Raw genomic sequence first — 17,656 nt, 5'->3', positions numbered from 1 at the left:
GTTCCACCCACTTGCTCTCCTGGCTGAAGTTCATTTCCACCGAGGTGAAAGACTATAAAAAATAAAGACGACTTTAAAACAGGTAAAAGAATAGAAGTCTCAAAAAAGTGTAAAAACAACTTTTTTCCTTACATCATTTTTCCACCATTCTCTCAGATGGCTTTCTGAAATAGAGATCCACAGGTAAAGGTCACCCTCCAGTACCTTACCAAGTGGCCATTAGACACATGCAATATTTGACAGTAAAGTAAGTAGACTGCTTACTTTAGAAGAGATCCAAATTCTGCTGTCACTTGATGGACCCACACACATACCTTTAATGCAAATCAATGGCGATCCAGTATGAACACTCCCCTCCCCATTCTAGTGTAACTGTGGCGTTCTTACTGTCTTCTGATCTCATTCAACAATTCAGCTGAACCTAAAGTCTGCTAGTTGATACAGTTCAGTTACTTGATAGATTCATTCTCAGCCATTAGATAAAATAACTTGTCTATTGTAGGTTCGCATGTGGTTCTGGCTACTCTTTGTTTACTAGAGCCGGATGGAACCAGTCTAAATAATGTCAAAGAAATATAACCAAAAAATTGATTTATTTAATGTGGAGCAAAGTTATCCACAGCAGAAACAGTTCATAATTTAGGTCTTTTTTTTTTTAACAAAGTCTAGCTTTTTAAGAAGGACTAATATTAATAACAAAAGCTGTGAACAGTAGCACTTTCTTCGACTAAAATTGTTAACATTAACATACAGTTAAATTTAAATGGAACCTTGCTGTCCATGGTAATACATTTATAATTAAGTAAATATGCACTTGAATACTCTAAATTTATTTTTATAGAGTGTAATTTGTTCTGTTTTGGCCCCCCCATGGAACAATTTAAATTGAAATTCAAAAGCAGCATCTCAAGTTTTTTTGTTAGGAAATCAAGAGTACAAATTTGCATTTTAGATACTAATTTATCGCTATACAATTTTATCCTTCAGAAAACATTTAAAATAATTCACTTTTGCTGGTTGGTTGTAGAATAAAAGGACTTTTTTTAAAAAACGTATATTCACAACATCAAAATCTCATCTCTTCTCTCTTCCTCCCTTTCCACCCTACCCTAACTGCAAAAGCAAAATTGTGCCCAGACTCTAACCATTTTGAATCATAAAGAAAAATTAATTACAAAATCAGTACTAAGTAAAGAACTTTACTGTTCATCTAGGACATGACAAACGATTCAGGAAAAATATCACTAAAATGATTAACTTTTTTTGGTCACTTCAGTAATGTAAGCATGAATAATTGCATAAAATATTGTATCTTCCAACCTGCAGCCTCCTGCTGGTTCCCAAATAGAGACTTTGTTCTAAAATTCTTTCCAAAAAAGAAATAGCTTGATAAAACAAAATCAATTTTAGGAAGCACAAGAGATTAATGAGCAACATTTCTTTTTTAAAAAAGAAAACAAATCTGTTCCTAATCAACGTTTGTGAAAAATCAAAAAAAAAATCCATTACATTACAGGATTCATGCAGAATTTGATTTTCAGAAGTCATTGGATGACAGCCTGTCTCAAACATAGACTAGGAATTTAAATCATATGTACATGATCACCAGAGTTTTGGACATTTTTACTGCATAATTCTACTCCATTAAAGAAGCAAGAAGCCTTACTTTGAAGATTACATAGTTTTATATTTGCCCTATTCTTCAAGCACTTCTACTATTGAAGTAATTAGCTAATAATTTAAACATCAATATTCCAAACATGCTTGGCTGAGGTCCAAACCCAACAGAATGTCAAATCAAATGTAGGTTACGCTTTAAAAAGACAATTATATTAAACTGATTCAAAGGCAAATTCAAGGATAACTTGATTCAAAGTTCTTACATTACAAAGAATACCATCACATGAGGCCCAGGAGTGGTCAGAAAGGAGGCTCATTTCAAATTCATTTGATATCAAAGAACAGCAAAGTGAAGGCTTGCCATTTCAGTGTCCTGAGCCAAAAAAATTGGAGGTAAATATAGAAGGTTTTATCTATCATTACAAGCAAACAGCACTTGCATACCTTTGACAATGAATGATCACAAATTAAGAATCAATCTCATACTTTAAACAACCATTGACAAGCAAGGGCTTCAAACCAGCTCCCAATTAATTCCAAAGGCATGCAATATTTCAACAAAATGGGTCTTCCCTGGATCAGAGACCTCGGATGGGATGCCTTCACAGTGCTTCTAAGCGGGTACAACAATTTATAATTTACTTCTGGCACATATTTTTAAATTATATCCCTTCACTCTTTTAAGTAGGAACTGGTATTGCAGTAAAAAGCATCTACTCCTTGTATTCCCACACACCTGAATATATACTTGTAAATCAGCACAAAGATCCAAAATTAAATTGAGTCTATGCTTATTTGCTGGACCTGGCTAAAGTTTTAACAGTGCAATTCACAAATATATAATCATTATCCTCAGCAGTGTAATGGTACTTTACATTGTAAGTTGTCCAATGATACACCAATGAAGAAGTTTGCTCTAAAATGCGCAATGTGGCAATTTTATAGTGGTTCTCACTCTTGCCATTATGAAGAATCTGTAGAAATATTCACGGCATTTTTGAAAATAAAAGCTTCTGTGAACAAAAGCCTGGTAACATATGACAATCAAAATTAATCAGTGGATGCCGTTTATCCTCAGCCATGCATGATGGGATTACAACCTGTTATTCACTAGTTTCCAAGTTAGTTATTGCTTTACTTTAGGATGACCTTCAGTTTTCATATAAGTGAAGGCAAAGAAAAGACATGGGGGAGCCATCTGATTACCATTTATACTCCTGGATAAATGAGATGATCCATAAACATACTGTAGTTTCCAGACATGTGAATTTTTACACTTGAGATATTCTGTTCAGAATGGCTGGATCCTGTTTTGGGTACTGTAAACCCTGTTGACGACATTCTTAGGTGGTTAGAAAATGCAATTGTGTCTGCAGCCTCTTAAAAGTTGGGTGTATTTCTCTTTCAGCTCATTCCAACTAGATTTACTAATTACTCCACTGTGGAAATCACATTAATTTTGAATTCAATAATATTTAAAATTACATTTACAAAAGAATTGTACAACAGTTATTAGGAAGTATTATCATTCAAATGCTTATGTGTCTAGAACATGTGTGGCATGATGAACAAAAGATTATCATGGGGCTGTGAATAATATAACAGAATCCACTTGCAGGAAAGTCCACTGTAAAAACAGGATATGTATAAAGATAAAATTTGGTTATTAGTACCACCACCCACCCCTAGTGTTGAAAGATTGCTGGCTTTCTCTGCATGGCCTCACACATGACGAATGTTGATAAATGTATCTGACAGCTGATGGCAATCATAAAACTACGTTCTGGAGAAGTCCAATTCTGATAAAAGGCTTGCATTTGTAAGGCAAAATTACCTGCTCTTAAATGCTGCTTGACCTGCTGTGCTTTTTTCAGCATTTGCTGTTCTTTGTTTCATTTCCAGAATCTTCAATTTTTCTCTGCATTCTATTTACAAAAAATTGTGTCTGTGTAGTTATAACTCCATTGTTCATATACTTAATAAAGCAGGTACTTACCGACCACCAAGCATCTTGCAAAAATGCTTAGATAAGAGCTTTACAAATAATATAATGATGGAGACAGGGTTGTGAAACAGATTTGAGAAGAAATCTTACTGCCTGAGCGCTGGTAGAGTTTTGAGGAATGTGTGTGTGTGTGTGCGCGTGTGTGTGTGCCAGCAGCCCTGAAAGGCCATAAGAGCCCATCTCAGGGTCCCTCAACTAATTAAAGAGCAGGTGACATGATGAGGCCATTTTGTCGGAGGGGAAAGTGAGGACTGCAGATGCTGGAGATCAGAGTCAAGAGTGTGGTGCTGGAAAAGCACAGCAATTCAGGCAGGGGCATCTGAGGAGCAGGAGAATCAACATTTCCAACATAAGCCCTTCATCAGGAATGAAGGGGTTATGCCCGAAATGTCGAATTTCTTGCTCCTCAGATGTGGCCTGACCTGCTGTGCGTTTCCAGCACCACACTCCTGACCCATTTTGTGGGAGGCATGATTTCCATTTGAGGGGGCGCAGCGCCCACAGGAATGGAGACACCTCAGAGGCAGAGCTGAGATGAACTATACCAAGGGTGGAAATAGGACAGCCTTCCCAGAAGAGCAGGCATGGAAAGAAATGTCCAAAAAAACAATGAAATATCAATGTATTCCCTTCAACCTGAGACCATGCACCAATAAAATTTAGGTCATTAGGACAGTACAACTAGTGAATACCAAATCTCACTCTGAAATACAAGCCCCAAGTGAACACATCTTAATAGTTCCACTCATTCATCTCCTTGTAGTCACCTTACATCCCTATCTAAAGAGCTAACACACACCCATTCTCATGTATGGTCAATTTCATATCTCTGCACACAAACCAACAATGGCCACATATACTTTTCTTTCTTTTCTTGCAGAACAGATCTCTCAAATTGGTCATGGGAGAGGAGATCTTATTGATCAATGGCAAAGTTGCATCAACATAGTCCACTGGAAAGGCAAATCAAACACTGAGGACATCAACGGTTATTAGCCATGAAAACCAGAGATTCCCAAGATGGCTGGTGATTGTGTATATCAGGATATCTGGTCCTCTTCCTGCAGATATTCAGTTGGGGATCAGTTTTCTGACCAGATGCATCAGTGGCCATTCTCTCTTCCTTGTGGAAGGTTGTATGGAGATGATGCTTGTGCTGGAGTCACTCCCAGCAACATTTAGCAGTGCTAAGTACCTTGCCTAGTCTCAGAAGAGGTAGAGATCAAGTTACATAAGCTACCACCCTAAAAGCTGGTGTGAGAGAAGTGTATCTTAAGTTGGATGAAATGCTAGTCAGAAGGACCTTCCAAGGAGCTGGCAATCTGACAGCACGAAGTTCTTTGTAAAGCAGTCTCCCACTGGCCATGCCTGAAACTCTTCAGTGACAACTGATCAATAGTTTGAGAATGTTTCAGTTACGCTAACAAGATACCTCCCACATGCTCTACTTTCTCTAACCTACCTGGCTTGAGAGAGGAGGAGGTTAATCTCTTTGTCGATAAAGAAGGAAACCGAATGTAAAATCCCTCTCAATTATCGACCTCACACCTCTACCACAGGAGTTCCTAACATTGTTTCCTACCACACTTACAAAAGATGGAAGAAGGCAAAAAGCACATCATGATAACAACCCAAATGCATTTTTAAAAAATTCTCAGCCATCCTGCCTCCAAACCCAACTCTTATGATGCTGGGAAAACTCTCTCTTGAAATCAATGAGTTTGACTAGTTGCAGCAAACACACTGGATCCTCAATTATTCTGTAGTGAACATTTGTTATCCAAAGCCAATCTAGAAAAGGTAAATAGAAAATCAGAGACTAACTGCAAAAGTTTAATATATTTCAGTAAATTTGTCATTGTATTTACTTCATGCATTCAAATGCCTGAAGTGTTTTGTAATTTTGCAATTTTTTAAAAATAAAACAAGTGTAAAGGCTCAAACATGCAGATCTGAAGTCCATAAGATTGATGGTTTACCTGCAACTCCAAGTGATCACTTTAAAAATATTCTTGTGCTCCAATTATGTGGAGCCAATCCAAATGAGAAATGGTAATTGAATGTCTTCCAAATGTTGTAAATGGAATCAGGTAATTCAGTTAGTTAAAGCAGCTCTTGGACACCAGTTGTTTGGTTACTTGTATGCTATTGAAGTGGGACGTTTTTTGGATTTGCGAAAGAAATTCTGTTGTATTTAGTACAAAAGCATAACCAATTTATTGCATCAACATGAAGCACTTGGTATGACATTGCAATATCACAGAAATCAAGAAAGGTGGGCTATGTTTCATGGCAACTGAGAGCTTAAACACAGACCTGCCTGTGAAACTCCCAATTAGGTCACATATCCCAGATGGACAAGAACAGGACACTCAGGGATGGTCACAATTGAATTCACCAAGCTAAAGACATGGGAAAATGAAGATAAAATCAATTCCAATAAAATGCGAAGTTAAACACTTATACACATGGAATGCAGTGATTTCAGAAAGCAGATCACTGCTGTCTTCTCAACGATGGTGAAGATTGGACAATAAATATTCAATTTGTCAGTGATAAATAATACCTTGAATCTCATGAACTGAAAGTCATTTTGAGGACGGAAGATGGGGAGAAAGAGAAAGAAATTGAATAAAGGTTGATGAGGAAAATGCAAATGCTGTTGAATCTCAAGACTTTTAAACAAAAAAAAGAGTATGGGCTATGTGTTCTCATTTAAGAATTAATCCTGAGGAGAGAGGAAGGAAAAACTGTTCATGCAATTGAAATCACTGTTCAATAATTTTAGAAGATGGGAATTTTCAAATGTAATGAGAATAAATCAATCTCCTTCCTTAAAGTAACTGTTGACATGCTTAAGCTCTGGAACAAAGACTTTCTAAGTGCTAGGTGCAAATATGTTCTTTGTAAATATATTTAAAAAATTCTTTTGTGTGAAGTGAATTTTTTAAAAAGTTTTTTCTTCAGTCTGTAAGAATCAATGTGAAGAGAATCTAGATAGCCCCAGTCCATTTCTTGGGAAAGAAGAGTCTAAAACATAAAACTGACCCTAATTTGAGATAAGATCATCTTTCAGTGACCAAAACTTTAGATGGTGCAATAGATGATGCTCACACTGGGAACTGAGCAGAGGGAGGCAAAAGGAGGATTAAAAAGGATTAAATAATGGATTTAAAAGGGCTTAGAAATGTTAGGAACACCAGAACAGGTAGTGGTGATTCAACCCTTCACACCTGCCCTACCATTCTAGATAAAAGCTGATTGTCGACATCAATCCCATATTTACACACTATATCCATATCCTTCTCAAATTTGAGTCATGAACACAAGTAGAGAGGAGGAATCAACTGCTTCAGTATGGATCTGTTAAATGGTCCGAATGGCTCTTAGAAAACAAAGCGCAGCATGTGGAAGTGAAGTACACTGAAGCAGAACACAGTGGATCAGAACATGTTTAAAGTGGAAATACAATAATTGCCAAATTTTGTGGAAGTAAACTTGTGTTGCAGCACTCCATTTTGAACCAATCTATCCTTTGTAAACAAAGTAAGATCAAACAGATGAAATGAATAGTTAGAGGGAAATAAAGTGAGGTAATCGTCATGTAAAAGAGGAGTACTTTTCATCCAGAACCTAAAGACAGTAGAAAGAGAAACCATGACACCAAAGAAAACAGCGAAAGGCTCACTAGGTACCATGGCTTTCAGATACTCAGTGAAGATGAACACAAGCCTTGGTGAGGGGGGGGGGGGGAAGAGAGAGAGAGAGAGAGAGAGAGAGAGAGAGAGAAAAAAAAAAAAGAGTACTTCAATATGTGGTTGAAATAAAATAGACATTGTGGCATACATGGAAAGCCACTAATGTCAGATAAACTATTTATTCATGGCTGGGTTCTAGCATCCATCATCTGCAAATATTACAAGATTACAATGTAATCAAACATGAAGGATAAATATTCATCCTTTTTGATCGTTACAATCGTTGAGTAAAGCAGCATAATACATTTATTCGAGAAATAGGGAAAAAGACTAAAACATGAGTGACTTATTAATTCAATAGGGGCAAACTTATTTAAAATAGGAGCTATCAATTTAGAAATTCCCAAGACTAAAACTTAAGACTTTACTAGATTTAACACAAGTTTAAATAAAAGAATATGGAAAATGTGACTGACAATTTTTTTTTAAATTCTAAAATGAATTCCATCTCAATTTGTTAGAGTAGATGGAAATAAAATGTGGATTCTTTAGTCATTATTTACAAAACAAACTATTTTCTGATTCAGGAATTTTTCCTTTGTATTAGAAAATGACTAATGCTACTCCATTATTTAAGAAAGGTGGGAGAGAAACCAGGAGACAGCTAATATCTACAGTGGAAATATTATCAAAATCTGTTATGAGGGACAGTGTGACTGAGTACATTGAAAAATGTAAACAAATTAGACAGAAAGCAGATTATCTGTCAACATGTTGAATTTTTGAGAATTTTCATGGTAAACAAAGGAATATTTGTATGAATATTATTTATTTGGACTTCTAAAATGTATTGGAAAAAGTGCTGCATTAGAGATAGTGGGGAAAAGTGAAAGCACACAGAATTAAAGAAAATTGTCAAGTGATGGGGGGGCGTGAGTGCAGAACAACAACAACAACAGTGGGTATATACTCCAAATCAATGTGGTGTAACTAGTGGCATCCCTGGGAATTTGAACTGTAGCCTCAAATTTTTATTATGTTCATGAATAGTAGAAAAGAATATTGTACATCCAAGTCTGCTGACACCACTAATTGAGTTAATTTCTCAAGTGGTGTAGATCTAAATTGCAAAGGTGCATGATGGGCACAATGAGTGAGCAAAACTGTGACAGATAGAGTTGTGTATGTGTAACGTCATTCAATTATGATCCAAGAAAGATACATATTATTTTCTAAATTGTTAGCAAGTTCTAGATTCAGTGCCCAAATTTACAAGTACAAAGACTCAAAAAAATGTGGTTTTCAACTCAAGGTGGCTAGAAGCCAAATGAATGGATTTTATAAACATAAAAGCATTGATCAAACAATATTTGGAATTATGCACTCAGTCTCCACATCAATGGAAGCTAAACTGGCATTGGAGAGGGCTGCGATGCAGATTCAGAAAAAACCCAGATTTAAAAGATTAAAACGAGGACAGGTTACACAAATTAAACTTCAAGTAAAATAGAGACTGATAGTTATTTTTGTGGTTAAGGAACATGGAACAAAAGTAGGTAAATAGAGCTAAGAAACAGATAAGCCATGGTCAAACCGAACAATGGAACGACCTCAAGAGGTTCTTGATCTTATAACTCTAATCGGAAGCTAACATGTTCTCATTTAAAAATCAAATCAATTAAAGGGAGAGTCCATTTTAAAAAAAAGTTGAACACAAACTTGTTCAGAGAATAATTCAGTTATTTGAGACATGACTTATTTTGATAGCTGTGAATATCTGTTAGTAGGAACAACTTACCACAGAAACTTAAAATTGGGCTCTTTCATTTAAAAAAAAGCACAAACGAACTGCTCACAAGTAAATCTTGGTGATTAATGTTATCAGAGATGGTATCAAAAGGAAAATAAATAGACATGAATAAGATATATTCTGTAGTCACGAAAGCTTTACAGCCAACACTTCCAAGACTCTGCTAAATTTCTAAAATAAAGTTTCTGTTTCTTACCTTTGCCCATCTACTGTGCACAATGACACGCCCCACAAATCTGGACTAAATTTAGCCAGTTGTGGAATATAGTCAGCAACCTTTTGAGAAAAAAAAAAGAAATATCTAAGTGAAGTGTTTTTGCATAATAGCCCTGCTTGCAAGTTTCCCCAACAAGTTTAGTTTTAAAAATTACAGTATTTGAAACTAGAACACCACTGCATTTACAAAAAAAAATGCATTACTTTTATGGCCGCCCTACATTCCTTCCAAGTCTACAACTATTCACTGTTTTTCTAATATACAGCATTATTAACATAAAAGGAAAATAAAAACTTAGTTCCTGTGGGTAAATGCATTTTTGAATTTATATTTAGCAGTTTAGAATTCAATTTCTTACAGTACTAAAAATCAATTTCAAATCATACCTTTCCTCCAGACATTTTTTTGGCATTCTCATAAAGACCATCGATATGGGATGCAAATATTTCAAAATCTGGGATGACAAATTTCCTCCTAAATGCTTGTGTGAGCAGTACAATATTGCTTCCAACACATCTAAAATAAAATAGACACACAAAAGACCCAAAGTTACTGTAAATTAATGCCAGAACTCAAGATTCCATATACATGTGTCACAGAATGAGTTTATGCCAATCATACAAATTTGTCCTAAACTATAAAAGTTCTACTAACCTAATTAAATTAGAGTTTCAAATATCAGACCAAACTTTTTTCATTATTCACTGCTGGGATGAGCATTGCTGGCTAGTTCAGTATTTATTGCCCATTCCTAGCTGTCCTGGAGAACCTCTGTAATCGGTATGATGCAGATAAACCAGTGTTGTGAGGGAAGAAATTCCAAGATGTTTACTTTTTGACAATGAAGCAGCAGCAGTATAGTTTCAAGTCAAGATGGTCTCAGACTTGGAGGAGAACTTGCAAGTAACAATATTCTCATGCACTCACTGTCCTTTTTCTTCCAGAAGATAAATTACTGCTTCGGAAGGCACTTGTGAAGAAATTTTGGTAAGTTGTTAAAATGCACCTTGATGGATGGAATGATTGCTTAAAATGATAGATGGCTAGAAATCAAAAGAACTGCTTTGTCCTGGATGGTATCGAGCTTTTGAGTATTGTTGCAGGTGCACTCACACTGACAGCTTTAACTTGCAGTTGGTGGACAAGCACAAAAGGGAGGCGGCGGCAAGTTTTGCCATTTGAACTGATGTACAATTTTGATGTAATAGTACTGTCAGGGATATGCTGGACCATGAGTGATCAGGATTCACTACAATTTTATTTCCAATAGTTCGAAAAACATGCTGGAGGATGACGTCAATATGAAGAAAGGTCTATGCCTTTGTACAAGTGGGGTCATAGAGAAATGCACACGGAGCAGAGACACTGGTGAGCTCCAAGTCAATTCGGTTTTATCTCACTGGTTACTTCTCTCACTCCCTGAAGGCCAAAATCCATACAGAAAACTTTCAGGATTAAACTAGCTCAGCTGAGAGTAGTGGTACTGAGCCACTCAATCCAAAAACAAAATAAAGCCAAAACAAATCAAAACAAAATCCAGAAATACTCAGCATGTCGGACAGCCATTTTATCAAAATGGCAATTAAAACAAAAAGTAGTACCTTTTAAGCAGGTGAAATAGGATAAAAAGGGGCAAAAAAAGGTTAGGTCTGGAAAGGGACAGGAGACCAGTACTGACACAAAGGTTAGTCGGCAAAACCAAAGGGAGCAGTAATTGGACAAGTAAAAGGTGCCAAAAGAGGTAGTCCAGATGAGGCATGAATGGCAAAATAATGAATAATAGCCACTCTAAAGCAAAAAATGAAAACAAATAGGATTAAAACCAAAACACGAGAAAAACAAACAAAATAGGAGGAGAACAGAGATAATAGCTTGAAGTTGTTGAATGCAAACGTTGAGTCTAGATGGCTTTGAAACGCCTAATCAAAACATGAGGTGCTTTTTCAAGTTTGCACTAAGTTTCATTGGAACAGTACACCAAGATTAGAGGTGTCAGCAGAAAATCAGGTAAAGAATTAAAAGGCATACCACTGGAAGCTCTGCATCATACTTGCAGACTAAAGAGGTGCCCTGAAACAGTTAAGAATGTGGTGCTGGAAAAGTACAGCAGGTCAGGCAGCATCCAAGGAGCAGGAGAATACATGTTTTGGGCAAAAGTCCTTCGTCAAGAATGAGGCTGAGCGCCGAGTGGGTGATGAGATAAATGAGAGGGAGGTAGGGCTGTGGGGGGAAGGTAGCTAGAGTACAATAGGTAGATGATTGGTGGTGCTACACCCCCTCCTCGTTTTCCCCCCCTCCCTATGCTTTTTAAATGCTCTACACCCTGGAACATCCAGCAACCATTCCTGCCCCTGAGAAACCCATGTCTCTGTTATGGCCACAACATCATAGCACCAGGTACTGATCCATGCTCTAAGTTCGTCACTTTTATTCCTGATATTCCTTGCGTTAAAGCAAACACACTTTAACTGATACCTTGGTAATATAAAACTGTTATTGGATTTATGCTGCACGAGTGACTTCCAGACTATAATGTCACAATGGGAACCTGAGAGAACTCAAATTGCTTATTGTGTGGAATTTTTTCATTGACATCAGATTGAACACCTGAATTGTGTATTCAAGGGCTTAGTTGAAACAATTTCAATGCATTAGATTTGTATGCAATTAGTCTTTTACAAGAGCGACAGCTCAGTAGACAAGTAACTTTATTTTTTGTCAAAATGCTTTCTGATTAATGCTTATGGTGGATAATAAGTGACTAGGCATGAAGAGAAAAGCATAAAAGTGAGTTGGCACATATGCTAAGAAAATGTGGGTACATGGACATTGCCCATCCATTCCAACCAAAGGAGCCAGGGGTGAGAACAGGAGAGTTTTTCCATTTTAATCTTTACATATAATCACATTGCTGAATCCAAGGCAGGTTTTCCACTCAGACTTCCGAAAGAACTGGTATCCTCCTAGAATCTTCCCAGCTCACCTAGCCTAATTCCCAATTCAACTTCTACACTCCTCCTACATCCCAGCAAATGAAAATGGGAAATAGGTGGCAATTTTTAAGAAGTGGGATTTGCAGAGCCAAGATTTCTCCAGATTGTACAGCCAGGAATAGAAACCTGGGATCCCAAGAATCTGAAACCTCTGATTAAAAACTCTCTAACACTGAGCATCAGGATTCTGAGGATGGTATTTACTATCTGTCTTATGATTGCTCAATATAACTCATGTTCTAGTGTGTAATGTTTGTTTGGCAAAGTGACGTGACTTAGACACAATGTGTTTTAGATCTTGCTGCCAGTCAGAACAAGCTTTTCAGTACCCAACTTTCCTGTTGCTTCAGTAGAAGAGACTTATGCCATCAGGTTCGAGCAACGTCCCATTCTTTTTCACCTTCAATACAAGCTCCAATTCTCTCGCAAAATTCATGGGCCTGTCTTCTTTTAGTCAGAAGGTTAACTTTCTAATTTCTGTCAAGACTTGTTGAACATGTTAAACTTCTCTTCCACATTCATTATTGGCCAATCCTACAGTATAGCATAATAGTTCAAGATAGCTTCTGTAATTACAGGGTATTACAGTCAGTCGTTCAAGATTCAGTGTTCCTGGCTCTCTTTTTATTTTTAGAAATTTTCAGCTTGATATTCACTGTGACAACTACTGCTATTTAATTACAGTCAGTCAGCTCCAGGATATGATTCTGTTTTAATAGTTATTTCAAAACCTCCTTATTGTAATAAAGTTGATTTGCCTTCATGTTCAGCCATCTGAATTTTTGCATGTCCAGCTTTGCCTGGAGTGATGCTTAAAAATTTGTATTTGTAATATCTTAATTTGATAATTGTGACAACATTAATTCATTTGTATGTCACCTTTGTTGTTAGACCATGTGGGCCAATACACTATTCACAAAAACAGCCTACCTTGGCATTAACAGTTACCAATATGATACTATATTGAACCGCATTATCTTGTAACTTGATCCTGCTAGTCATGAAAAATTTCAAGAGCCTCTTCTTTCATACTTTGGGTCAGGACATAAACTTGTCAAAACCAAGTTGAAAGGCTTACTTGCTATTCTGCAGGAGAATTTTTTACACAATAGTCTAAAACTTAATGTTCTGGCAAAATCTTCCTCAAGGTCCACAGCAACTTATTTTACGTAGCCTCTAAATTTGAATCGTTAATTACTCCATAAAAATATTTTCACTCAACAATTCTTTTCTCCAAAACTATGTTTTTGGAAGATTTTATGCAAGATTTGGAAAAAACAAATTAAATCCTCAATCTTGCTCACTCGTTGCCACCTTTTTCATACCCTTTCCAGTGGAAGGAACAAACAAACAAGTTCATGAAAATAGAAACCAAGTGGATTGTCTGACAAAGCACAATACTCATCAGCATTTCAGATCAGAGAATTTAACAATTGTGCAAAGCTTTACTTTTTAAAAAGTTCTTTGTCCAGCATTACACCATCAGACGCTGCCTGCACATTTGTTCTAAGCATATCCATGCATTCTTTCAGTCGAGGATCTGATGTACGCAATCCTGTGGATTTCAGAACCTATTTGAAAAAAAAAAGGTAGTATTCAAATACATTTTCAATCTTATGCCCAACAAGTTCTTTTTTTAAATTGAGGCAAGATATGAGAAGTCGAGATGGCACATCACGATACCAAATTGTCTTGTCACTTGAAATTTGGGTTCAAAACCACAGACTGGCAAGAAGTCTACTTCTCTCTGCCCTACAAGAAATTCATCTGGGTAATTTCAATCCTGTTTCTATTAGACATAAATTTACAAAATACTTAACATTCTATCATATTAGCAAAATTACTTAGAAGGTAAATTGGTCTGGGAAATACATTATAGGGTAAGCAGCAAGACGACATTTAAGGAGACATTTCATGACTAACTATTGCTTTCTTCATGGAACAGATCTTTAAGGAACTGAAAGTTAAACTGAGACATTTACCATAACCCTAGAGGACATTTCCAGCTCTCACATTAGAGACTCACAACTGGTGGTGTTTTATCTGGAGAGTCACTATGCCTCAGTTCAGGGTGAGATTGAAGAAGCAGTGTCTTCATGGTGACTTCAGTCAGTATTGGAATTGTATTGGCATTGGTGAAATCACTCTACACTGCTAACCAACCATCCAGCCAGCTGAGCTAATTGTCTATGGCGAAAAAAGTAAGAATGCTATTAAATTTTTTAAAAAAAACTTATAATGCTGTGAAGATTTGCACTGGACTAGAGGAAGAAGAATGAAGGAAAAGAAGAAATATTTTTTAAAAAAGTAAAAGCTTCCACAAAAGTAAGCTGAGGTCCCTTTGAGAATAAGAATGGACAATCAATCAATAATGGGAAACAAATAAATGAGAGCATAAATACAATATGCTTTCTCAGTCTTCACAATAAAATATAAAAATAGAAGAAAATCAGTAAGTCAACAAAACAGGGAGAAAGGAACTTGAAACAGTCCCAAGAGAAAAGAACACGGAAAACGAACAGGATTAGTCCGAATGGTCCCCTGAACCCGATTGTTTGTAAAATAAATGGCTGCAGAGGTTGACTAATCTTACAAAATTACTTATTATAGAAAGCTCAAAGTGGGTGGGAAGACTGGAAAGGTGACATCTAGACCATTACAGCACAGTACAGGCACTTCAGCCCTCGATGTTGCACCAACCTGTGGAACCAATCTGAAGCCTAGCTATCCTACACTATTCCATTTTCATCCACATGTTTATCCAATGACCATTTAAATGCTCAAAGTCGACGAGTAGACAACTGTTGCTGGCAGTGCATTCCACGCCCCTACTACTCTCAGAGTAAAGAAAGTACCTCTGATATCTGTCCTATATCTATTACCCCTCAATTTAAAGCTATGTCCCCTCATGCTAGTCATCACCATCCAAGAAAAAAGGCGCTCACTGTCCACCCAATCTAACCCTCTGATTATCTTATAAGACGCAATTAAGTCACCTCTCAACCTCCTTCTCTCTAATGAAAACAGACTCAAGTCCCTCAGTCTTTCCTCAAGACCTTCCCTCCATACCAGACAACATCCTAGTAAATCTCTTCCGCACCCTTTCCAAAGCTTCCACATCCTTCCTATAGTGCGGTGACCAGAACTGTACATAATACTCTAACGTTATGCACTAGGCCAGACCACTCAAAACATTCTAAAGCAGGCAGCCCAGACCATAACTTTGCAATTTGTTTCAGCAAGTGTACAATGAAAATTACCCAAAGTTAGCTAGGTTGACTACCAGGTTTTAAAATAGAAAACTTTATTCACAAAGTTACAGAATGAAACACAAAGAACAGAATATAGAATACTCACAAAACTCAGATTATCCCAAACTAGAGACTTAATTATGCTGTTCCAAATATGCACAATAGTCCCAATGAACAAACTGCTTAAACACAGAGCAAAAAAAAAAGAAACAAAGGCTTACAAGTTGAAGTGAGAAGAGCAGGAGAGAATCTAGCAGCCTGTTCCCCCACAGCTCCACAGGTGAACTCCTAACTAGTTCTGAACGGAACAACTCAGCTAGAGAGCTGGCCACACCCCCTTGACTTATACAGTGACTTCTAAAAAGCAAAATCTTTGACCTAAAGTCTCATCAGTTTATGTATAAAACAAAAATCCCTCCAATACCCTTTTATCTCTGTACCAAACTCAGCCATTTTGGAGCCCAGTGTGTTTTATGACCCCTCTGAAAAAAAATCAAAGACACAATGTCCTTGAGAAAAGGAACAGCTTTTAGAAAAACGGACCAGCTTTGTGACACCAAGTGCGGCCACACCAGAGTTTTGTACAGCTGCAGCATGACCTCCTGGCTCCAAAACTCAATCCCTCTACCAATAAAAACGAACACACCATATGCCTTCTTAACAACCCTATCAAGGGTTGGCAAGGTTTGATGTACATGGACACAGAGATCTCTGCACATCCTCACTGCCAAGAATCTTACCACGAGTCCAGTACTCTTTATTCCTATTGCTCCTTCCAAACTGAATCACCTCTCACTTTTCCACATTAAACTCCATTTGCAACCTCTCAACCCAACTCTGCAACTTATTTATGTCCCTCTATAACCTATAACATCCTTCAGCACTGTCCACAACTCTACTGACCTTAGTGTCATTTGCAAATTTACTAACCCATCCTTCTATACCCTCATCCACGTCACTTATAAAAATGACAAACAGCAGTGGACCCAAAACAGATTCTTGTGATACACTGCTAGTAACTGAAATCCAGGATGAACATTTCCCATCAACCACCACCTTCTGTCTTCTTTCAGCTAGCCAATTTCTGATCCAAACTGCTAAATCACCTTCAATCCCATGCTACCGTATTTTGTGCAATAGTTTACCACGGGGAACCTTGCCAAAACGCTTTACTGATATCCATATACATCACAATCAAGCATTTTACCCTCATCCACCTGTTTGGTCACCATTTCAAAGAACTCAATAAGGCTTGTGACGCATGACCTAACCTTCACAAAACTGTATTGACTATCCCTAATCAACTTATTCCTCTCTAGATGCTGATAAATCCACTCTCTCATAACCTTTTCCAACACTTTACCCACAACCGAAGTAAGGCTCACAGGCCTATAATTACCAGGGTTGTCTCTACTCCCTTTCTTGTGCAAGGGGACAACTTGTTTTGCTATCGTCCAGTCCTCTGGCACTATTCCTATAGACAATGACAAAGATCAAAGCTAAAGGCTCTGCAATCTCCTCCCAGGCTTCTCAGAGAATCCTAGAATAAATCCCATCTGGCCCAGGAGATTTATCTATTTTCACACTTTGCAGAATTATTAACACCTCCTCCTGTGATCCTCAGTAGCCTGTATTTCAGCATTCTCCTCGACAACATTGTCTTTTTCTAGTGTGAATACTGACCAAAAAAATTTAGTGCCTCTGCTTTCTCCTCTGACTCCACGCAAAACTTCCCCTCATGTCCTATGAAGGGCTTTTGCCCGAAACATCAATTTTCCTGCTCCTCGAATGCTGCCTGACCTGCGGCGATTTTCCAGCACGGCACTTTCGACCCTAATCTTTCTCCAATCATTCTTTTATTCCTGACATACCTATAAAAAGCTTTAGTGTTTTCCTTGATCCTATCTGCCAACGACTTGTCATGACCCCTCCTGTCTCTTCTTAGCTCTCTCTTCTGGTCTTTCCTGGCTAACCTGTAACTTTCAAGTGCCTTAACTGAGCCTTCACGTCTCATCCTGACATAAGCCTTCTTCCTCTTGACAAGAGATTCAACTTCTTTAGA

General features: G+C 37.3%; 1 protein-coding gene across 4 annotated transcripts in view; it reads right to left on the bottom strand.

Annotated features, from left to right (window-relative positions):
• glsa (glutaminase a) overlaps positions 1-17,656 on the bottom strand; it is a 137,308-nt gene that overhangs the window by 95,266 nt on the left and 24,386 nt on the right. For all 4 annotated transcript variants that reach the window (XM_043692870.1, XM_043692871.1, XM_043692869.1 and 1 more), the window contains exons 3-5: positions 13,793-13,914; positions 9,737-9,866; positions 9,330-9,409 (exon numbers count right to left, since the gene is read on the bottom strand). In XM_043692870.1, coding sequence (XP_043548805.1) covers positions 9,330-9,409; positions 9,737-9,866; positions 13,793-13,914 — 332 coding nt within the window. The remainder of the gene's footprint in view (positions 1-9,329; positions 9,410-9,736; positions 9,867-13,792; positions 13,915-17,656) is intronic.

Source organism: Chiloscyllium plagiosum, chromosome 7 (assembly GCF_004010195.1).
Source record: "Chiloscyllium plagiosum isolate BGI_BamShark_2017 chromosome 7, ASM401019v2, whole genome shotgun sequence".
NCBI classification, from domain to species: domain Eukaryota; kingdom Metazoa; phylum Chordata; class Chondrichthyes; order Orectolobiformes; family Hemiscylliidae; genus Chiloscyllium; species Chiloscyllium plagiosum.
This window is presented reverse-complemented; position numbering and strand designations above follow the sequence as displayed.